The 24,522-nt window shown below is 44.9% G+C and overlaps 1 protein-coding gene across 2 annotated transcripts in view; it reads left to right on the top strand.

Annotated features, from left to right (window-relative positions):
• Positions 1 to 3,469: 3,469 nt before the first annotated feature.
• The window catches only part of jakmip2 (janus kinase and microtubule interacting protein 2), a 111,273-nt gene continuing 90,220 nt past the window's right edge, over positions 3,470 to 24,522 (top strand). For both annotated transcript variants that reach the window (XM_078231643.1, XM_078231644.1), the window contains exons 1-2: positions 3,470 to 3,598; positions 17,133 to 17,630. In XM_078231643.1, coding sequence (XP_078087769.1) covers positions 3,470 to 3,598; positions 17,133 to 17,630 — 627 coding nt within the window. The remainder of the gene's footprint in view (positions 3,599 to 17,132; positions 17,631 to 24,522) is intronic.

Below are 24,522 nucleotides of genomic sequence, written 5' to 3' on the forward strand. Positions count from 1 at the left end.
ACTTGTGTCAGCAAGAATATTCGTCATATTTTCATACCTAGGCAGAGAAATCCAAATTCAGCAATAAATGGCAAGTGTTTCTAATTATGTCACTTTGTATAAGCAGTTCTAATCCAATATGACATGCTTTATTTTTAGAAAGAGATATAACTATGTTGCTACTTTTGTGTTACGTGCGTGTAGGTTAAGATCCAGTTCCTTTTTGGACCAAATCTTTCTCCAAAGGAGCTTGCTGTTAAACTATTCACTTATTTTTATTAGCTTGAATTCATTTTTGTACCGTAACGTGCTGGACATTAGAGGAGTAATAATGTGCTAAGGATAAGAAAGCATCCAGCACCTTAGGGCAGCACAGTGGTTAGCACTGCTGCCTCACAACACCAGGGGCCCGGGTTCGATTCCCGGCTTGGGTCACTGGAGTCTGCACGTTCTCTCCGTGTCTTGTGTGTGTTTCCTCCATGTGCTCCGGTTTCCTTCTATAGTCCAAAGATGTGCTGGTTAGATGCATTGGCCATGCTAAATTCTCTCTCCATGTACGTGAACAGGTACCGGACTGTGGCGACTTGGGGATTTTCGCAGTAACTTCATTGCAGTGTTAATGTATGTCTACTTGTGGCACCAATAAATAAACTTAATTGAATGGCAGGACCAAAAGTCCTCTTTAATCAATGAGACTTAGGGATTGGGGGGAGAAAAAGAGATGACTAAGGAGGAAATCGGATGAAATAGACTCATTTCAGGCACAGAAAAAGAGATAGAGACCGGAATTTTACCGTCCCGTGCATCAATGGAATCGGAGTGGACGAGGGGAAGACCATGGAAAGGTCCATTGACCTCGGTGGGATTTTCCGGTTTTGAGGCGAGAGAGGGTGGAAAATCCCACACACAGGAATAAAGATTTTGCTTTATTTATTTAGTGTCACAAGTATTCTTACATTAACATTGCAATGAAATTACTGTGAAAATCCACCAGTCACCATACTCCGGCGCCTGTTCGGGTACACCGAGGGAGAATTTAGCATGGCCAATACACCTAACCAACATGTCTTTGGACTATGGGAGGAAACCCACACAGACACGGGGAGAATGTGCAGACTCCAATGACCCAAGCCAGGAATCGAACCCGGGTCTCTGGCGCTGTGAGGCAGCAGTGCTAACCACTGTGCCACCCAGAGAGACAATAAAAGCGACAAAGGAGAAGTAAGAAAAAAATTGATTTCTAAAACTCTACCAAGAATTTACTACATATGGAAAAATTGTTCCCATTCTGGGCCAGGGAATTTGATCGGCATTGCATTAACAATTATCACTTCTTTAAGAGTACTTAGATTCGTAGTAACCACCCTATCTTTGTGCAGTGAGTTTAATGAGGACTCAATATGTAAACCGAACAAGTTCTTGAAAATAATAGGAAGGAGATGGCTGAGATGCCAAAAGTAGAGGCAGGTAAGGTAAAACGATGAATAAATTCTAGAGATTCGCTGATCTTGACTCAACTCCCGAGAACATGGTGGACAATTTGTGCATTAATAACAGTGTGTGCTGTCGACACATTCTTATTTTTCCAGCAAGATTTGGGCCAATGAATCACCATTCAGGTAAATGGTGGCATTTACCTGGGTTAATGATGCGGACATTATAGCCCAGTGTAAATAGTGAATTATCACTTGGTCCCCCTGCATCACTGTGAGGCTCATGCAAGTCTTAAAGAGAGATGTTAATTCATTTATTTCAGTTAATAGCAATGTTAGTATCACAGAGAAGAATTTGGTACAAGTTTATTATGTGTTCATATGAACACTTAGTTGGCAGTAGCTCCCACCCCTAAGCATCTGTCTGTTTCACAGTGTGAACATTATGTTTAAGCACAACTACATTTACAACATGTATAGTAGTCAAGAATGAATACCCTGACTAATTTCTTTATTCCACAATATCAATTGCAAGAAAGGCAGACGAGCATTTATATATCATCGTTCACAACCATTGAATCATAGAATCCCTACAGTGCGGGAGGAGGCCATTCAGCCCATCAAGCCTGCACCGACAACAATCCCACGCAGGCCCTATCCCTGTAACCCCATGTATTTACCCTGCTAATCCCCTGGGGGCAATTTAGCATGGCCAATCAACCTAGCCCGCACATCTTTGGAGTGTGAGAGGAAACCGGAGCACCCGGAGGAAGTCCACACAGACATTGGGAGAACGTGCAAACTCCGTGCAGTCATCTGAGGCTGGAATTGAACTGAGGTTCCTGGCACTGTGAAGCAGTAGTGCTAACCACTGTGCCACCATGCCGCTTTTAACCCATCCACTCATTGGATGTCCCAAAGTGCTTTACAGACAATGAGGGAACTCCACCAACTGCTATCACAACTGAGATTAACTACCTATCATAGAAATCATAGAAACCCTACAGTGCAGAAGGAGGCCATTTGGCCCATCGAGTCTGCACCGACCACAATCCCACCCAGGCCCTACCCCCACATATTTACCCGCTAATCCCTCTAACCTACACATCCCAGGACTCTAAGGGGCAATTTTTAACCTGGCAAATCAACCTAACCCGCACATCTTTGGACTGTGGGAGGAAACCGGAGCACCCGGAGGAAACCCACGCAGACACGAGGAGAATGTGCAAACTCCACACAGACAGTGACCCGAGCCGGGAATCGAACCCGGGACCCTGGAGCTGTGAAGCAGCAGTGCTAACCACTATGCTACCGTGCCGCCCCCAAAGCCCAGACTAGGACCTCCTAGTTTTTTTATAGCTTATATCAATAGAATCAATTATTAACCAATTATTTTATCAGTTACCCAATTAATAATCAAGGGAGCTCAGCAATTGCAACATGTGGTGGGTACATGATTTAATTTACCAATTTACTGTTAATGGCCCATTTTCTATGGCTTTGAAGATTTATATTTCTTTTCAGAATTGCTCAGTTGAATCCAGCAGATTCATAAAGAAAAGCGATATGAGCAGAGAGAGGAAAACAAAGGCACAAGTCTCAGCTCCCACTCTTCCATTAGCATTGAGCCTCCAACTGCAACAGTCCAGTGGCATGCCAAAGGAATGCTGGAGGGCATTTGCAGAAAGGAAGTGTACCTCTTGGAAATTTTAGAAGTGTTTTAAGAGGTGGGTGCAAGAAGCTTGTACTTTCTCCCCACACTTCTACCTTCCCTGGCTAACTGGTTGAGAATTAATAAAACATCAGATCAGCATCACTTGGCAACTGTGTTGGTAAAGCCAATTATGTCAAAGCAAGCATTTAAGTAAAGAACCATCTTGTTTCTATCATCTTTAACTAAAGCATTTCCTTTACTACATATGTTCCAGGCCTTATACAGCCAAACTGGTGGCCGGAGGGAGCTAAGGAATGTGATACAGTATGTGCTAGTGGATTTGCACTAAGAAAAAATGGCAATTTATTCTTGAATTGAAAAGAATAACAGGGAAGAACCGAAGATGTCCAAGAAGGGGCGTGGGAAGGCTGAAAAGCCTGAAGCCCTTATAGCTGCCTTACAGGCTGCTAATGAGGATCTTAGGACTAAACTGACTGATATACAAATAGAGCTTCATCAAGAGAAATGTAAGGTGAGTGATGCCTCTTTTATTTGGCCAAGTAAGGCAACAAAGTATAATTTAGGAAGGCTTTCTTGGATGAATTTAAAATAATGCACAATGACTAAACTTTTAAACCAATTGACAGATATTTAGAATAACATTGGAATATTGTGGCCCAAGGTTGGAGTTTAACCAGCGCAAGTATTTACACTAATACAGCTTTCTAATCATTTTGGCCAGAAGCTTGATGAACATAATTATCATTAACATTTTATCTTACAAATCTTTTTTCAGCAAGAAGTACACAAGCTATGGGGATGCTATTTAAGATTTAATACAATGAACTAAAGTTCATTTCTAGGATAAACCAATTATTTTGATTTTAGTGAACCCTATATGAACATACAAGTTAGGAACAGAAGTAGGCCACTTGGCTCTCGAGCTTGCTCTGGTTTTCCTAACAATCATGGCTGATTTTAATCCCAACCCCACATTCCCTCATACCTTCAATAACATTTCATCCCCTTGCTCATCAGGAATCTATCTAGCTCCACCTTAAAAATATTCAAAGACTTTGCTTCCACCTCCTTTTGAGGAAGGGAGTTGCAAAGTCTCTCAACGCTCTGAAAGAAAATAATTTCTCTGCCTTAAATGGGCAATTCCTTATTTTTAAACAATGACCCCCAATTCTAGATTCTCCCACAAGAGGAAGCATCCTCTTCACATCCAAGATCCCTCGGGATCTTATATGCTTCAATCTAGTTGCCTCTTATTCTTCTAAACTCTTGTGGATTCAAGCCTAACCTGTCCAACCTTTCATAGAATCATAGAATTCCTACAGTGCGGAAGAAGACCATTCAGCCTGTTGAGCCTGCACTGACAACAATCCTACCCGGGCCCTATCCCCGTAACCCCACATATTTACTCCCTGACACTAAAAGTCTATTTAACATGGCCAATCAACCTAATCTGCACGTCTTTGGATTGTGGGAGAAAACCGAAGCACCCAGAAGAAACCTATTAGGCATGGGGAAAATGTGCAAACTGCACACAGACAATGACCGAGGCTGGAATTGAACCCAAGTCCCTGGCGCTGATGCTGTGAGGCAGCAGTGCTAACTCTGTGCCACCATGCCGCCTTCCTCATAAGATAATGAACTCAGGTATTAGTCTGGTAAACCTTCTCTGAACTGCTTCATTCTCCATTAAATAAGGAGGCCAAAACTGTACACAGTACTCCAGATGTAGTCTCACCAATGCCCTGTACAATTGAAACATAACTCCTTGCTTTTCAATTCCCCTTGCAATAAACTATAACATTCTATTAGCTTTGCTAATTACTTGCTGTACCTACATACTAATCTTTTGCAATTTCATGCGCAAGGACACCCAGATCCCTTTGCATCTGAGCTCTGCAATCTTTAATCATTTAGATAATATGCTTCACTTTTATCCTTCTTGCCAAAATGGATAATTTTACATTTTCCAACATTATACTCCATTTACCAGATCTTTGCCCACTCATTTAACCTATCTGTATCTATTTGTAGTCTCCTCATGTCCACTTCCCAACTTGCTTTTGTGTTATCAGCAAAACGAACAACCACGTTTTCAGTCCCTTCATCCAAATCAGTGATATAAATTGTAAAGGTTGAGGTCTCAGCACTGATCCCTGTAACACATTACTCGTTACATCCTGCCAACCAGAAATTGACCCATTTATACCTACTCTCTGTTTTCTGTTAGCTAGCCAATCTTCTTTCCATGTCAATATGTTACCTCCTACACCATGAACTTTTATTCTCTTCAGTAACCTTTGATGTGGAAACTTATCAAATAACTTCTGGAAATCTAGGTACAATGCAACAATGGTTCCCCTTTATCCGCAGCACATGTTACTTCTTCAAAGAATTCCAACAAGTTGGTTAAACATGACTTCCCACCTACAAAAACCATGTTGACTCTGACTGATTGATGCACATCAATTAAGACACAAGGCTCGAAGCTCAGTAAATGAAGGCTTTTATTTACGATTAATGAAGCTATCAGAACTTATGTACACTATCCCAGACTGAAGGGGTCCCAGCCAGAGCAGGGACTCTTATACCTCTCCCAGGAGGCGGAGCCCGACTGGGATGTGCCACAACACTATCATACAAAGGTGTAACAACCCCACCCTAACCCAACAGCAACAATAGTACAATCCAACAGTAACCCATACACATCCTTGTAGTCCTGGCCAGCCCCTGGCTCAGCACTATCCAGTGGGAACCAACGATTGTTCACCACATTCACCCCTCCTTTGAAAACAAAGGCCGGCGGGGTACAAAAACAAGAATAAAATGTCAGCAATCTATAAGTTCAGACGGTCAGGGGGACCGCACCGTCGTTGTGACCTCCTCAATACCGGTGGTGACACCGGAGTAGGCACTTGCGGTGGCGTTCTCCCCAAAACGGCGTCCAGCTGTTCTTCCATGGACTCACAGGCCGGTTGACCCTGAGATGACGGTAGTCCAGGGGATCCTGACACGCCCTGCGGTGGCGACCATCTTCTGGGCTCAGGCAAGCTGTACATGGGAGTAAAATGGTTAAGCAACGGTCCGGATGCTGCCCGCGCCGTGTCCGGGGAAGAAATGAGAGATAATGGGTTTGTTACTGGGGGTATGGGAGCGACAGGGATTGCTACGTCCCCTGCTGGGCGCCAGGTCTCGGATCGAGACCGTGTCCTCTCGCCCGTCAGGGTATGCCACATAGGCATACTGAGGGTTGGCGTGGAGGAGATGGACCTGTTCGACCAAGGGGTCGGACTTGCGAGCCCTTACATGTCGCCGCAGGAGGACGGGTCCTGGGTACATCAACCAAGACGGTAAAGAAATCCCCGAGGAAGACTTCCAAGGGAATGAGAACATCCTCTCGTGGGGAGTAGCATTGGTTGCCGTACACAGGAGGGAGCAAATAGAGTGGAGCGCATCAGGGAGCACCTCTTGCCAATGGGAGACTGGAAGACCTTTGGACTTCAACGCCAGTAAGACAGCCTTCCAGACTGTAGCATTCTCTCGTTCCACCTGTCCATTACCCCTAGGGTTGTAACTCGTGGTCCTACTAGAGGCAATCCCGTATGAGAGCAGGAATTGCGTCAAGTCATCGCTCATGAACGACGAGCCCCTGTCGCTATGGATGTAGCTGGGGTACCCGAACCGGGTAAAAAGATCACGGAATGCCTTGATCACCGTGGCAGCAGATGTATCCGAGCAGGGAACAACAAAAGGGAACCGGGAGTACTCATCGATGATGTTTAGAAAGTACACATTCCGATCTGTTGAGGGAAGGGGGCCCTTAAAATCAACACTCAGTCTCTCGAAGGGACGAGTGGCCTTGACCAAATGTGCCCGGTCAGGTCGGTAAAAGTGCGGTTTGCATTCCGCGCAAATCCGACAGCTCCTTGTTACCGACCTGACGTCCTCCACCGAGTAAGGCAGGTTGCGGGCTTTTACAAAGTGGTAGAGCCGAGTGACCCCAGGATGGCACAGATCATTATGGAGGGCGTTCAAACGATCCTCCTGAATACTAGCGCATGTTCCACGCGAGAGGGCATCCGAGGGCTCATTGAGTTTCCCTGGACGATACATGATATCGTAGTTATAGGTGGAGAGTTCAATTCTCCACCGCAAGATCTTGTCATTTTTGATCTTGCCCCTCTGCGTGTTGTTGAACATGAACGCCACGGACCGCTGGTCCGTGATCAGGGTGAACCGTTTTCCCGCCAAGTAATGGCGCCAGTGTCTGACGGCCTCCACAATGGCCTGGGCCTCCTTTTCCACCGCTGAATGCCGAATTTCGGGGCCTTGGAGGGTGCGGGAAAAAAATGCGACGGGCCTACCCGCCTGGTTAAGTGTGGCGGCCAGGGCGAAATCAGATGCATCGCTTTCCACCTGAAAGGGGATGGATTCGTCTACCGCGTGCATCGTAGCTTTCGCGATGTCGTCTTTCAATTTCTTGAAGGCCAATTGGGCCTCTGGCGTGAGGGGAAAAGTCGTGGACTTAATAAGCGGACGGGCTTTGTCCACGTAGTTGGGAACCCACTGCGCATAATAAGAGAAGAAGCCTAGGCATCTTCTCAGTGCTTTTGCACTAGCAGGCAAAGGAGGTTCAGCAAGGGGGCGCATACGGTCTGGATCAGGGCCAATGACCCCGTTTTCCACCACGTATCCTAGGATGGCTAAACGGCGCATACGAAATACACACTTCTCCCTGTTGTAGGTCAAGTTCAGGCGAGATGCAGTGCGTTAGAAGTTCTGGAGGTTTGTGTCGTGGTCCTGCTGGTCATGGCCGCAGATGGTGACATTATCCAGGTACGGGAAGGTAGCCCGCAGCCTGTTCTGGTCCACCATTCGGTCCATAGCATGCTGGAAGACCGAGACCCCATTGGTGACACCAAAGGGAACCCTAAGAAAATGATACAAGCGACCATCCGCCTCAAAAGCCGTGTATTGTCGGTCCTCTGGGCGAATGGGGAGTTGGTGGTAGGCGGACTTGAGGTCTATGGTGGAGAACACCCGGTACTGCGCAATCTGATTGACCATATCAGATATGCGCGGGAGAGGATACGCATCCAGATGTGTATATCGGTTAATGGTCTGACTGTAGTCAATGACCATCCGGGGTTTGTTCCCGCTCTTGTCCACCACAACCTGTGCTCTCCACGGACTAACACTGGGTTGTATGATCCCTTCTTTGAGGAGCCGCTGAACCTCAGATCTAATGAAGATCCGATCCTCAGTGCTGTAACGCCTACTTTTAGTAGCGATGGGCTTGCAGCCTGGTACCAGATTCTGAAACAAGGAGGGAGTGGTGATCTTTAACGTTGAGAGGTTGCAGGCGGGGCGCGTTGGGCAATTTGGAGGCTGCTGCTGCTTTCCCACTGCCAGTGAAGGGAGTGGCCCACCGTACTATAGGATTACACTCCTCATGTGGACCATGAAGTTTAGTCCGAGAAGTATTGGCGCGCAAAGATACGGCAACACAAGGAGCTTGAAGCGCTCGTAAACTGTGCCCTGTACTTTCAAGGTTACCACGCAACTCCCTAGCACGGCAACAGACTGGGACCTTGATGCCATAGAGATTGTCTGTTTGGCAGATTGAATCTGGAGTCCACACTTCTTTACAGTGTCTGGGTGGATAAAGCTCTCAGTGTTCCCGCTGTCAAACAGACAATAATGCACATGATTGTTTACCTGGATATTCATCATTGAACGATCGAGTCTATGAGGCTTGGCCTGGTCCAGGATGATTGACACCACCGTTGGTTCATGAACGCCACTGCAGGCAGCTGAAATCGATGCGGAGGACCCCTGCTGGTCGTTCGTGGTCAGTGTCGACCAACATGGCTGCCCCCATGAATCGCACGTGGGTGAGGGCGCCAAACTCCGCGACCCCTGGTGGTCATACTCCTCCGACTCCGTCGACCGTAATGGCGTCATCCTGGCCTCGCACATGGCCGAACCCCGCGACGACTTCGACGATGATGATGATCCAAGCTCCGAAGAATCGCAGGCCGCACTGCCGTTCCTGGGTTTCGATCGGCAGACTTTTGCATAATGCCCTTTTTTACCGCATGCGGTGCACAATACCGCTTTAGCGGGACACTTTTGCCGGGTATGTTTTGCTCCTCCACAGAAGTAGCACCGCGGGCCGCATGGGGCTGCAGCCGTCGTCTGGCCCGAATGGGAGCACGCCATTACGCAGCATTTCGAACCCGAGGGGCGAGGAGGGATTTGCGACTGCTCCTGCCACGTTGTCTCCACGTGGTCCTCTGGATATAAGACTAAGCTCTTTGAAGCTGACTCGAGCATCTCTGCTAACTCGATGGCCTGGGTAAGATTAAGGTTACCCTTTTCCAACAGTTTAAGTCGAATGTACGACGATCCGACCCCGGCCACAAACGCATCTCGGGCGAGGTCGTACATGCTCTGCTCAGCCGACACAGCTTTGCAGTCACAGCCCCTGGCTAGCTGTAAGAGTTCATTGGCATAATCCTCCATCGTTTCGCCAGACTGCCGTCGTCGAGTGGCTAGGAGGTAACGAGCGTGTATCTTGTTAGGTGGTTTTGTATAGCACTTCTTTAGAAGCTCGAGGGCCTTAGAGTAATTAGTGGCCGCACGGATCGCGAGGTAGACTGTGTCGCTTACCCTCGCATGGAGGACCCGGAGTCTGTCATCATCTGTAGTGACCGCTGCGGAGGCTGCCAGGTAATCTTCGAAACACTTCAGCCAGTGGTCGAAGGTGTTAGAAGTGCCCACCGCACGTGGATCTAGCGTCAGACGTTCTGGCTTGAGAATTTGCTCCATACTCTCTCTTCTTTTTTTTTCTCCGTCGAGAGTTTAATAATAGTAAATAAAAGCCTTCATTTACTGAGCTTCGAGCCTCGTGTCTAAATTGATGTGCATCAATTTTATTTACTATTAATGAAGCTATCAGAACTTATGTACACTATCCCAGACTGAAGGGGTCCCGGCCAGAGCAGGGACTCTTATACCTCTCCCAGGAGGTGGAGCCCGACTGGGATGTGCCACAACACTATCATACAAAGGTGTAACAACCCCACCCTAACCCAACAGCAACAATAGTACAATCCAACAGTAACCTATACACATCCTTGTAGTCCTGGCCAGCCCCTGGCTCAGCACTATCCAGTGGGAACCAACGATGGTTCACCACACTGATTACCTTCAATTTTTTTAAGTGCTTTGCCATAACATCTTTAACAACAGCTTCCAACATTTTCTCGATGAGATATGTTAAGCCAACTGGCCAGTGGGTTCCTGCTTTCTGTCTCCCTCACTTTTTAAATAAAGGACTTGTATTCACTATTTTCTAATCTAATGGGACATTTCCTGAATCTAGGGAATCTTGGAAAATTAAAAGCAACAAATTAACTGTCTAACCAATCACTTCTTTAGGGACCTAGGCTGAACAATTTTCTCCCACTTCTCTGGTGACTAATTTTCTTTGCAAAATCTTTGCATAATGATATGTTTTTTCTTTAAGTTCGATAATATATTTAACTGTTTTTAGTTTACCACAGATGGTGGGTTCTCCCCTTGGATTTTTTATTTTCCATTGGAATGTATCTATTCTGTGAATTCTGAAATGTCCCCTTAAATGTCTGTCACTGCATTTCTATTGACCCATGCCTTAACCTAACCTGTCTGTTCACCCTAGCTAGCTCTGCTTTCATGCCCTCATAATTGCCCTTGTTTTAGGTTAAAATCCACGCTTCTCTCCCTCAATTTGAATGCAAAATTCAATCATGTTATGATTATTGCTACTTAGAAACACCTTCACTTTGAGGTCATCAATTAATTCATTGCACAATACCAGATCTAGTATAGCCTGCTCTCTGCCTCCAGAAGGTGTTGTTCTGAGAAACTATCCTGGAAACATTCTATGAACTCCCAAACTAGATTACCTTTGCCCATCTCATTTTTCCAGTCAAAACATAGATTAAAATCCCCCATGATTATCACTGTACCTTTCCAACAATCCCCTATTATCTCTCCCTTTATACTCCGTCCTACAGTGTTGTTACTGTTGGGGGACCCGAATACCACTCCACAAGTGACTTTTTACCTTTATTATTTCTCATCTCTACCCAAGCCGCTTCCACATCTTAGTTCTCTGAACTTAGATCATACATCTTTAATGTGCTAATACCCATCAGTAATTAACAGAGCCACTTTTCCACCTTTTCCAACTTCCTGTCCTTCCTTCATGCTATGTTCCCTTCAATATCCAGGTCCCAACTTATGTCATCCTGTAGTGTTGTCTCTGAACTGGCTATCAGGTCATACTTAATTTATTTCTATTAGTGGCATCTGTTTTGAATGCGAGGTGCATTCAGATACAGAGCCTTTAGCTTTGTCCTTTTATTATTTTTGTAACATCTAGTCTTCACTGCTGATTAACTCTTAGATTTGTACTCTATCCCTTCCTGTCACATCTTGTTCATCATTCCCCGTATTAATAACTTTCTCACTTGCCCTTTTTCTACTATTTGATCTACCACATCTTCCGAAATGTGTTCCCTTGTTCCCACTATTTAGTTTAAAATCCTCCCTAGTTATGTAGCTTGCTGGAATACCTGCCCCAGCACAGTTCAGGTGAACACTGTCCCAATGGTATAGCCCCCACTTTCCCCAATACTGGTGCTACTGCCCCACAAATCGGAACCCACTTCTCCAGTACCAATCTTTCAGCAATGCATTCATATTTGTGCCATGCCAATTTGCACAATGCTCTGGTAATGAACCAGAGATGATTACCTTTTGAGGTCTTACTTAATTTGATGCCTAGCTCCTTAAACTGACTATGCAGAGCCTCTTTGCCTTATTTTATTGCTATCAACATGGACCATGATGACTGTGTCCTCCCTACTCCCACTGGAAGTTGCTCTCCAGCCGTGAGCAGAGGTCCTGAACCCTGGCACTGAGCAGGCAACACAGCCTGTCAGGACTCTGGCTCTTTGCTTCAGAGAACCCCCTTACTATACTGTCCCCTACTACTGCTACATTGCTTTTTGCTCCTCTACTAGTTAAATGGCTTCCTGTACCACTGTGCCATGATTAGTTAGCTCATCCACCCTGGAGCTCCCACACTCTTCCATACAAGTTGAAAGAGCATCAAACCTGGTGAACAATTACAGAGGCTGGGTCCCCTTACTTTCCTCACTCGCAGTAGCATATGCCTATCCCTGGCCAAATCTGAAGACCCTATCCTAAGGGGTGGGACCACTTGCTGGTCCAAAATGTCCAGAAAGCTTACCCCCTCCCTGAGCATTGTGGTGTCTGCAGCTTGGCCTCCAGCCAGAGCTCCTCAATCCACAAACACTTACTGCAGGGGTGTTTGCCCTGGGTCACAAAGGAATCCAGGAGCTCCCAAATGCTGCAGCTGTGACACAGCAATTGCCCTGCCACCCTTAATGTGTTTTAATTATCTACTTCATTATATTATTCAATTACTTGTTTCCTTTATAAGTCATTTTATTAACCTTACGACCAATTTATGTACTATTTTAAAGCTTAGGAATAACCACATACCAGATGCTCACCAAACAGCTAGCTTCCTCTCCAACCAATCACTTATTTCGTTGCTTTGATGCCATTGTTTGTGTTTTTCTTACTCTTTGGAACTCAGTGTGGAATGCTTCCTCACTGGCCTGCCCACCCGCTGTCTCCCCAGCTCCCAGGTAAGTGTAGGCCTCGAGCCTCAGCCCCAATTTATATCCTCTGGGCTGCTTCCTCACACTCTGCCATATCTAAGTAAAGTTTATTTATTAGTCTCAAGTAGGCTTACATTAACACTGCAATGAAGTTACTGTGAAAATCCCCTAGTCGCCACACTCTGACGCCTGTTCGGGTACCCTGAGGGAGAAGTTAGCTTGGCCAATGCACCTAACCAGCATGTCTTTCGTACTGTGGGAGGAAACCGGAGCACCTGGAGGAAACCCACGCAGACACGGGGAGAATGTGCAAACTCCACACAGACAGTGACCCAAGCCAGGGATCGAATCCGAATCCCAGGCACTATGAGGCAGCAGTGCTAACCACTGTGCCACCGTGCTGCCCCCATATATCGACAACTCCCAGATACTATACAATGAAACAGGCAAATAATTTTTTAAAAATGATAATACCCTCTCTAAAGCTCAGTAATTTGACAGACCAGTGAACTCAACTCCTGACCAAAAGGTCCAACTCCTGGCCATTTCTCCAACTTGTTTTTCTGGGATGGCAGATCCCATTGTATCCAAGTCAGTGATCAGAATGCCAAGTAAAAAGCAAACTTTTTACCTGTAGGACTAAATAAAGTAGAACTGTACCAGTTGATAACACTGAAGATAGTGGCTAGAATTCTCTGGTTGTTCATGCTTGAGGGATTCTATATTCTGTATTCCAGTCATGGGTTTCCTGGCGGTGTGGGGTAGTTTTAATGGGAATTCCTAATGACAGCACCACCTCCTGCTGCAGAGAGAAATACTGAGGGGAGGCCAGAGGATCTTGCCCAGTGTTCATGTTGAAATGCCAAGATTGAAAGAATAGGAATCTTGACTTAACTTAATGTCAAGACAACTGGTGATGAGTGGCCAATGTATCATCTGAGTAAAAACATTCTCGATGGCGGTGCATTTTCTGTCAAAATAGAAAGTATCTCCTCAAAAACTTGCATAATAAAAGTCATACCCTGGCATATGCACTTATATTTCAGTGGGTAGGTGAACCATCAGGTGTTGTACTGAGCCACATAGATCCAGAAGATCCCAGGTTTGACCACCAGGCCTGTGTTGAAGTTTGCTAATCTCAGGTGAATCAGCAGAAGAGTTCTAGAGTATGAACCGTCCCCTCCAGATTAGGGAAGTGAAAGATCAATTATGATGTGTTGTTTCCCATCTCCTTCCAGTCACTTCTGTATGAAGCATTATGTGTAGGCGTTGGATGAGGGCAGGCCTCGGTCATTGTGACCTTCCATGCAAGCTGGGCTATTTTTAGGTGAGATACTGTGGCAGTAAAGTTCCTCACAAACAGTCACACAACTCGGTTCAAAAGGAGGGGAAATGCAAAAAAAGCAAAATAAATGTTCTTCTGAGGGAGGATCCGAAGCCCAACTAAATATAGCTTTCTTAGGCTAAAGCTACTGAGTAGCTTGAATCACCAATCAGTCAGTCAGCTAGTATCAGTAAATGTTTCCTCCTGATTGATCCATACCCTTATTCTATGTTATTTCTGGAACCCTGCCAGCATGAAGTTTAATTTTAACTCTTGTTGTCCAAAGAGTGATCTCATTAATCACAGAAGGAGGCTAATCACTATGCCGGTGTCTGACGTTTGCAACAGCTTCCCAACCAATCCCATTCCCTGGATTTGTCCACACAACCCTGCCATAAATTTGGACACACACTGGATTTCCTAAATTCTGCATCACAGCACGATCTCCATTCACCGCGGTGGAATGGGAAACAGTGGTAAAATTCTGACTACATTTTTTTTTGACGAGATAATAGAGAGGGTCACTGAGGATAATGAAGTTGATATGATGTACGTGGACTTCCATAAGACATTTGATAAAGTGCCACACAACAGACTTGTGAGCAAAGATAGTGCTCATGGAATAAAAGGGACATTAGACAACATGGATACAAAATTGGCTGAGTGACAAGGAGCAGAACAGTTGCTTTTGGATTGGAGACAGGTTCATTGTGTGTTTCCCAGGGTGAGTTTTAGGAGCCCCAATCATCTTGGTGTTCGTTAAGTGACCTAGACATTGATATACTGGGCATGATTTCAAAATCTGTGGATGACAGAAAAGTTGGAATTATTATCAATAGGATATCGCTGAACTTCAAAAGCACTTAGGTTGGTGGAATTGTGGACAACTAGCAGACGCAACTTAATGTAGGGAATTGTGAAGTGATTAATTTTGATAGGAAGAATGGCAAAAGGCAATATTTTAAAAAAGGGTAGAGTATTAAAGGTTGTAAGAGCAGAGAGACCAGGGGATATATGTGCACAAACCATTGAAGACAGTAGCGCAAAGTTGAAAGAGTGGTTCAAAAAATAAAGATGGGATCCTGGGCTTTATGAATAGGGCATATGGTGCAAAAGAATGAAAGTTATGATAAACGTTAATGAAATACTTCTGCCTCAACTGGAGTATAATGGGCGGCATGGTGGCACAGTGATTAGCACTGCTGCCTTACAGCGCCAGAGACCCAGGTTCGATTCCCGGTCACTGTCTGTGCGAAGTTTGCACGTTCTCACTGTGTCTGTGTGGGTTTCCTCCGGGTGCCCCAGTTTCCTCGATGTCCGAACGATGTGCTGGTTAGGTGCATTGGCCATGCTAAATTTTCCCTCAGTGTACCCGAACAGGCGCTGAAGTGTGGCAACTAGGGGTTTTTCACATTAACCTCATTGCAATGTTAATCTAAGCCTACTTGTGACACTAATAAATAAACTTTAAAACCAAAAACTATTTTGTCCATTTCTGGGCTCCACACTTTAGGAAGGATGTGAAGGCATTAGAGCGGATGTGGAATAGATTCACCTGAATGGTCCCAGGGATGAGGAACTTCAGTTTATATGGATAGATTGCAGAAGTCAGGGGTGTTGTCCTTGGAGAAGAAAAATTTGAGAGGAGATTTGATGGAGGTATTCAAGAACTTTCAGGGCTATGGTGGAAAGGCGGGGGGGTGACACTAGAGGGAGTGCTCTTGCAGAACAGTGGCATTGACACAATGGCCTCTTTTTGTGCTGTAACCATTCTATAGTTCTATAAATCTATGTTTAGAGTCATTCTAAGAATCATTAGTAAACACTAGTTTTAAGTCACCTTACAACTTCTTGGCACTTTCAAGCCAACCGTCTAGAGCTAAAGGAAAACAATCTAATTTAGAACCTGCCCACTGACTAGCCCTTCCAAACTACAGTTGAACCACTTCTATTTTGCTTTCATGCTAACGTGAAAAGTAAGGAACTTGATTTACTTTCAATTTCTTTGCAAACCTTTGATCTGATTCACTAATAAATTATTAAAATTCATCACTTGTGCAATTAAAATAACAAATTTTAGTGCCATTGTTCAGATAACATTTAAAAAAAGACTGGTTGTGAAAAAAGATGGTTTATACATTTTTTTCACAACCACTAGATGACCAGTGAAGTACTTTCAAGGTGTAGTCGCTGTTGTAATGTGGAACTAATAAAGAACTAGAGCAACCAGTTTGCATGCAGCAATCTCCCGAAAACAGTAATGTGATCGTGACCAGTTAGGGTGACCGGAATTCTCTGGCCGTTCATGCCTGCGGATTCTCCAGTCCCGCTGGCAGCACACACCCACCTGTGGGTTTCCTGCCAGTATGGGGTGACATCAGTGGGAATTCCCATTGACAGCAGTGGGACCAGAGAATCTCGCTACTTGCAAACAATGCGCCATCTCACACCAGTGGGAAACACACTGCTGGGAGGCTGGAGAATCACATCTTTTTTTTGTGATGTTGTTTGAGGGATAAATATTAGCCAGGACATGGGATAACTCCCTGCCCTTTTTTTCAGTACAGTACAGAAGGAGGCCATGCGGCCCATCGAGCCTGCACCGAGAACAATCCCACCCAGACCCTATCCCTGTAACCCCATATATTTACCTTGCTAATCCCCCCTGACACTAGTCAACAATTTAGCATGGCCAATCCACCTAATCTGCACACCTTTAGACTGTGGGAGGAAACCGGAGCGCCCGGAGGAAAGCCACGCACGTGCAATCTCCACACAGACAGTCACCGTGGCATTGTGAGGCAGCAGTGCTAACCACTGTGCCACCATGAAATAGTGCCATGGAATCTTTTATGCCCACTCGCTCTAGGCAGAAGGGGACTTGTCTCACCTGAAAAATGGCACCTTCAGCAATGCAGCACTCACTCAGTTCTGGACCGGAGTGTCAGCCTTCATTTATTTTCTTCAATTTCATTTCCCAGCGTTTGGCGTTCTAATTTTTTTTTGTGTCATTATGTTTTCAGGTTAGCAAGCTTGAACGAGAAAAGGTACAAGAGGTAAAGCGTATACGGGAGCAAGAGCAGCACAAGCACACAGCAACCGTCACAGACTTGAAAAGCAAACTACATGAGGATAAAATGAAAGAACTGCAGTCTGTCCGAGAGACATTGATAAAGCAACATGACCAGGAGCTGGCTCGCACCATCAAAATCAAAGACCACGAGGTCCAACGATTGAAGTCACTTGTGAATGCGCTGCGAGATGGTAGCAGTGACAAAGTAAGAACAGCGTTGTTTAATGAGGCCCGGGATGAGGCACGGAAAACATTTGACTCTGAACGCCTTAAACTGTTGCAGGAAATAAGTGAACTAAAGTCAGCCAAGAAACAGGTGGAAGAGTCACTGAACAATATGATTCAATCTGATAAAATAAAAGCTGGAAACTTAAGGAGTGAGCACCAGTCCCATCAAGAGGCCATTGGCAAAATCAAGTGGGAATGTGAGAAGGAAGTCCGAAGGCTGGTGAGGATCACTGATTTCATGGCTTTGACTGTTGCCAATGTCCCTTTATTATTTCAATGGGTTTGCTATTTTTAAGGTAGAATGTGGTCATCTGGACAAATCTTCCATCTGTCGGATGATTTCCCGTCGTTAAAAGAGAAACAAAAGAGCCTGGTAAATGTTTGTTTCTGATAAGTTTTTGAAAGTTAATGGGTATGATCTTACGACTCCGTCCCAACTGACTTTTGGCGTGGCGAGATTGTGAGATCAGGCGGGAGATGAAAAATCAGATTCGTGCCTGGTTTTGCCCCTCGTATTGGCACAGTTTTTCCGGCGAAATCAGCACAAAGCCGATTTAAATATTAATTACATCATTTGAATGTCATTACTGAACCCTGGATGCTATCATCCAGGTTCACTTACTTTTACCACCTCGCCGGTCAAGGTCCCACCAATGGAAACCAAACGTGATGGCCTCGCCGGAGAGGATCAGAGGCCATTGAAGCCCCTGGGTTGGGGGGCAGGGCTGGGCAGTGCCCATGGAGCAATGCCAGCTGGCACTGTCTGCCTGGCACCATGGCAATGCCCACTAGGCACTATGGGGGGTCCTGATGTCTGTGTAGGTGTGGGGGGAGGGTGTCCCGATGTCCGTGTTTGGGAGGGTGGGGTCCCGATATCCGTGTGGGGTTCAGTCCTCAGTCTTGAATAAGTAATGCATTTAACTGTTAAATGTTATACCACAACAAAAGTTGAGAGGAATTATTGAATGAATTCTCATTGTTCAAAATGTCAGGAGGTACAAATCTCTCTGTTGACCATTGCAGCTGCCCTGTGATCAACATGAGATTACTTTGCAACTATTGACCTTCATTTTGTGCGGGTAGTTATGCTTCAATTTTTCATAAAGGTAACATTTTCCAACCAGATTTGAGGGTTTCTTTTCATCAGTGTCACTCATAAATGATTGGCTCAAGACAAAAAGTGACGAGTTACTTCCTATCCCTGAGAGCGTTGGTGGTGTATTTTTTCAAAAACATGTCAAGAGACACAGGTGCATTTGTTGAGGGTGAGAAGATGCACACATTCATCTCCTTCCAGAACTGACTGAAATAAAATCATCTGGGGCCTTTGTGACTTTCCAACAGGCCCTGACTATCTCTGCTGTTTATCAGAGTGGTAAAACATACAGAAATATGACTGTTGCTTGAATATGCTATGGCTAATCTCGCCTTTAGCATTATTGCTTGTGTTGCTTTTGGTCTTCAAGGAAAGTGATGGATGACAGTGCCGCTTGTGTTTACTCTATTATCCTCCTCTATTTCATAATGGCTCAGAGACCAGACCTGGGACATAATTTATTTATGTCTTGGTTTTCCTTACAGATTGACAACTTGTCCAATAATGACCTTAGTTTATAAGGGCAGAAATATCAATTGGCGATGTCGACATGAGAGTGTGTAGGAAAACATAATATGCTGTATATGTTTATTTTACACAGATGTTATTAACCTGTTCAATACCCTGTATAGTAATAGCCAGTCGTAGAGCACTATTTAGACACACCTTTATTGGCACAAATGCACTTTAAACCGGGTCAAAAATTTTAATAATTAAATCACTCGTCAGAAATTAATCCAGTTGGAATATCTAAATATGGAAAAAGCCAAGTTCTGTTTGATGGGTAAGTTTTGAAGTTTATTTATTCGTGTCACAAGTAGGCTTATGTCAACACTGCAATGAAGTTACTGTGCCTAGTTGGCACACTCTGGTACACTGAGGGAGAATTTGCACGGCCAATGCACCTAACCAGCACACATTTTGGAATGTGGGTGGAAACCGGAGCACCAGAAAGATACCCACACAAACATGAGGAGAATGTGCAGACTCCACACAGACAGTGACCCAAGGCTGGAATTGAACCCGGGTCCTTGGCTCTGTGAGTTAGCAGTGTTAACCATTGTGCCGCCCTAAGTGGATGTAGTGCTGAGTCTTGGAGACGTGGAAGACTCTGGGTTCGATCCTTCTCATTTATGATGAATGTGGGAGGGATTATAATTTGCTTCAGTGCTTTTATGCCAGTCAAAAGAAATTTAGCCATTGTTTCTGCTGACTAGATATTTTGTGTTGGGGCATTGGGTAGGACAGGCATTGGCTAGATTACAATGTTCCACATAGCAATGCAGCAGGCTATAAGACTGTTTGGGCTAACAGATAAATATTGATGACTTAAGCAAGGTACCAGAGTCCACCAGAATAGCAGCCTCAGTGAGACTGGCGGCAAAACTGGATAAACACTTGCAGATCGCATTTGCAGTAATCTTGGTGTTTAGAGCTTTAAATGGGCAAGAGAGGTGATTAGTGGATCGTGTAATGTGTTCCAATACTTTTTATTCAGAGACAGCATTAATGTGTAACCTAGGTGAGTTACACAACATGAACAGTCGCAGTCGGGAACTTCCTATTGTCTGTGCCAATGACATGTTTTGCCCTGAAAATTAGAAAAACAAAGAATTCGGATGTTGTAAATCTGAAATAAAAAATAGCAGGTCAGGCAGCTTATGTGGAGAGTGAAACAGTGTTAATGGCCAGGATTCTCCCAAAAATAATCTAAGTTCCCAATGTGTGGGAAAACAGGAGTAATACCAGCCTTTTCTTTTGCATACTTACCAGAGTGAGTCTCTAACACCAAACACTGCAGAGTGCCTCAGCAGGAGTCACTCTGGTGAGTACGTGGTGGGGCCAATTTCCGTCCAGGAGGCTGGCAGCATAGCACTGAGCAGGCCACTGTGCATATGCTGACCTGTCGGAGTGGAGATCGGTGCATGTGCACTGTCCCCCATTGCCGAACTCCCGATCGCTGGCTTTCCTGATTGCTGGCCAGTCTCACAACCCCCTGATCATTGGTCTTCCGACTCCCCGCTCCACCCGCGACAGTCCCAACGCCCCCCCCCCCCCCCCCCCCCCCACCCTGATGGCGAGCTCTGATAGCCCTCACTCCCTCGCATCCTCTCCCACGATCCTCTTGCAGAGTGGCTACGGGCCCCCCTCCATGATATTCCCCCCATTGGCTCTTCCCCCAGAAGGCCCACCTCTTAGCATTGCCTGGTGCCCAGTTTGCCCCTTAGGCAGTGCGGGGTGCCAGGCTGGCACTGCCCATGGTGCATCCCCACCTTACCCTTGACCTCCCTGGGGTGCCTCAATGGCCTTTGTTCCCTCCAGTGAGATCGGGGGTCTGTTCTCTATTAGTGGGGAACAGTCATAAACGCAGCTGGAGGGGACCACTCCCGGTGGGCGGGGCTGGGGGGACGCTAACAGGCCTGGAGAATACTGTCCTGGGCCCGCTAATCCTATTGAAGTGCTGATTTCAATATGATCATCAGCTCTGCGCTGATCTCTGGCACGGAACTGATGTCACTAAAATACTTAGCCTGGGAGACGCATTGAGGCCATGGCGCCCAGCATGAACTCTGCAAAATGGCCGCCGCTGATGTCTCCCGGCCCACTGCGCTACTCGAGCAGTGCAGCGGGCTGGGAGAATCCCGGCCAACATTCCAGGTCAATATCCCTTTGTCAGAACTGGAAAAATTAGAAATGTATTCGGCTTTGAGCAAGCGAATGGTCGGGGGTGGTGGGAAGAATTTGTGATCATGTGAAGGGCAGGAGAAATTAAATAACATAAAGGTTTATGATGTAAGGGCCAAATTGGGTGGGACTGGGACATGTAACCAAAGAAAAGGTGTGTCCAGAGGAGATGTGAATGGCAGGATCCTGCAAAGCTAATGGCAATAAGAGAGGACCAAAAAAAAAACAAGCTAGTTAAACAAAATAAAATAAAATGGGGGCAGAGAATGTGGACAGAAAGCAGAAAAATACAAGCCAGTTAGCCTAATATCTGTCGTAGGAAAAATGTGATAATCTATTAAGTAGGTTATAGCAGGACATTTAGAAGGTTTTAAAATACTCAGGTAGTCAACATAGTTTTGTGAAAGGGAAATCGTGTTTGACAAATTTATTAGAGGTCTTTCAGGAAGTAACAGGCACTGTCGATAAAGGGGAGCCTGTAGATGTGGTGGACTTGGATTGCCAAAAGGCATTTGACAAGGTGCCATGTCAAAGGTTACTACATAAAATAAGAGCTCATAGTGCAGGGGGTTACCTATTAGCATGGGCAGAGGATTGGTTAGCTAACAGGGAAAAGAGTACGTATAAATGGGTTATTTGTTTGTTCACAAAATATACCAGTGACTTGAATGTGTGAGTCAAATGTAACATCTCCAAGTTCGTAGATGATATGAAGCTAGGTGTGTTTGTGTGTTGTGAGGAAGATGCAAAGAGGCTTCAAGGAAATTTGGACAGACTTAATGTATGAGTAAGAACATGGCAGACAGCATGGGGAAATGTGGAAAAATGTGAAGTTATCCACTTTGGCCAGAAGAACAGTTGTGCGGGTGTTTTCTTAAATGGTGAGAGATTAGAAAGTATAGATGGATAAAGGGACCGGGGCGTCCCCGCTAATAAGCCGCTGAAAGCTAAAATGCAGGTGCAGAAAGTAATTAGGAAGGCTAATAGTGTGTTGGCCTTTATCGCAAGAGGATTTGAGTCCAGGATTAGCAAAGTCTTGCTTCAATTGTACAGCACCTTGGTTAGGCTACAACTGGAGTACTGAGTTCATTTTTGGTCCCCTTACTTTCAGAAGGGTATTATGATTGCCGTAGAGGAATTGTAACGAAGATTCACCAGACATGTTCCGGTGATGCCAGGATTACCCCATGCAGACAGATTGGGGAAACTGGGCCTGTATTCCCTACATTTCAAGAAATGAGAGGTAACCTCATTGGATAGACAGGGTAAACGCAGGCAAGATACTTCCATTGGTCGGGGAGTCTGGAATCAGGGGACATAATAAGGGGGAAGCACTTAGGACCGAGATGAATAGAGCTAGTTTTTACTCAGAGGGTTGTGAATCTTAGGAATTCTCTACCCAGATGACTGTGGAAACTCAGCCATTGAATGTGTTTAAAGCAGAGAATGACAGATTTCTAAATGCCAATGACATAAAGGGATATGGGGATAATGTGGAAAAGAGGCATTGAAGTAATCAACCATGATCATATTGAATTGTGGAGCAGGCTTGATGGGCTGAATGGCCTACTCCTGCTCCTATTTATTGATTTTTGAGTTGGATAAAGGGACTGAATGTATAGTTGCTAAATTTGCTGATGACTCAAATAATAGGAGAGTAGGCTGTGAAAAGGATACAAGGTATTGCCTGGAGACTGAATGGAAGCAAAGGGATATACATAAGTTTAGTGATGGAGAAAGTTTAAAAACTCTGAGGTACAGAGAGATCTGGGTGCCCTAGTACATGAATAGCAAAAGGTTAGTATGCAGGTATAGCAAGTGATTGGAAGATAAATTGGATATGGTCATTTATTACAAAGGGAATGGAATATAAAAATAAGGAAGTTTTGCGACAGTTGTACAGGGTGTTAGTGAGTCCACATCCGGAGTATAGTTTTGGTTTCCTTATTTAAGAAAGGATATAAATACTGAAATAGTATAGACAAGGTTCACTCAACTAATTCCTGGGATGAAGGAGTTGTCTTATGAGGACAGGTTGGATTAGTTAGGCCTGTATTCATTGGGGTTTAGAAAAATAAGAGATAATCTTATTGAAACATGTAAGATCCTGAGGGAATTTGACAAGGTGGATGTTTCCCCTTCTGGGAGAGATTGGAACTAGGGGACACAGTTTAAAAATAAGAGAAATCCCACTTAAGATGAAATGAAAAATCTTTTCTCCGAGGGTTGTTAATCTGTGCAATTCTCTTCCGCAAAGAGCAGTGGAGGCTGGGTAATTGAATATATTTGAGACTGAGTTTGATAAATTCTTGGCTGACAGGGAGTCAATGGGTATAATGGGTAGACAAGTAAGTAGAGACCACAAACAGATGGACCATGATCTTATCAAATGGTGGAGAAAGTTCGAGAGCCCAAGCGGCCTACTCTTGCTTCTAATTTGAACATTCAAATGTAAGAATGTTTGTATGTTCAGAAGTTACAATCCAAAATTATTGAGCTCAGCATTGAATTCTGCAGGCTGTAAATTTCCCAGTCCAAAGATGAGATGCTCCTCGAGTTTGCAATGAGCTCCAGTGGGACATTGCAGCAGAACAAGAATGGAAAGGTCAGAATGGGAGAGAGTTGGAGACAGGCGACTGGAAGCTCAGGATCATGCCTGCAGACTGAATGGAAGCAAAATGATGACCCAGTATATACTTGGTAGATGTAGAAGAGATCACATCATGCGCAGGAAGTATAGAATGCTGAATTGAAAGAAAAGCAACCACTGCTAAGCTAATGTGGCATTTCCATTTCTGGAACCAACCATTCACATGGTTTCTGATTGCCAATTTTTGGCAAATGTTAAACATTTGGCAAAGGTTAAACACCTACTTGATATACCCCAAATTTATTCTGCTTCAGACGCATGCCAGAGTAAGTAGAGCATTTTGTTTCCTTAAGTTTAGCCTTGATTCAAATGAATGAACTATGTCTGAAACCCAGCTGAATTTACTGCTACCCAGTTTATTCTTAAGTGAAATTGCTGACTGTGGAATGATTTTTGTTCAATTAGAGATGCGCCAACATAGTAAACTCCACAGAAAATACACAACTTCCACATTTCCTTATGGGTTACTCTTGGAAAGACTTTGGCTTGATGTTATTATTCTGGAGTAGTTCCCTTGTTCGATTATTGCCTGGTAGACCTGCCCATTCCTGAAAAGTAAGCATTACTCTCTTATAATGGGGAGCATCATTCCATATGTCAATCAGAATGAAGATGGTACACACTCTGACTGAAAGTTAAGAGGCACCAGACCTTTTCTTGGACAGCCGCAAGTGCCAGATA

This window comes from Mustelus asterias, chromosome 16 (genome assembly GCF_964213995.1).
Source record: "Mustelus asterias chromosome 16, sMusAst1.hap1.1, whole genome shotgun sequence".
Lineage (NCBI taxonomy): Eukaryota > Metazoa > Chordata > Chondrichthyes > Carcharhiniformes > Triakidae > Mustelus > Mustelus asterias.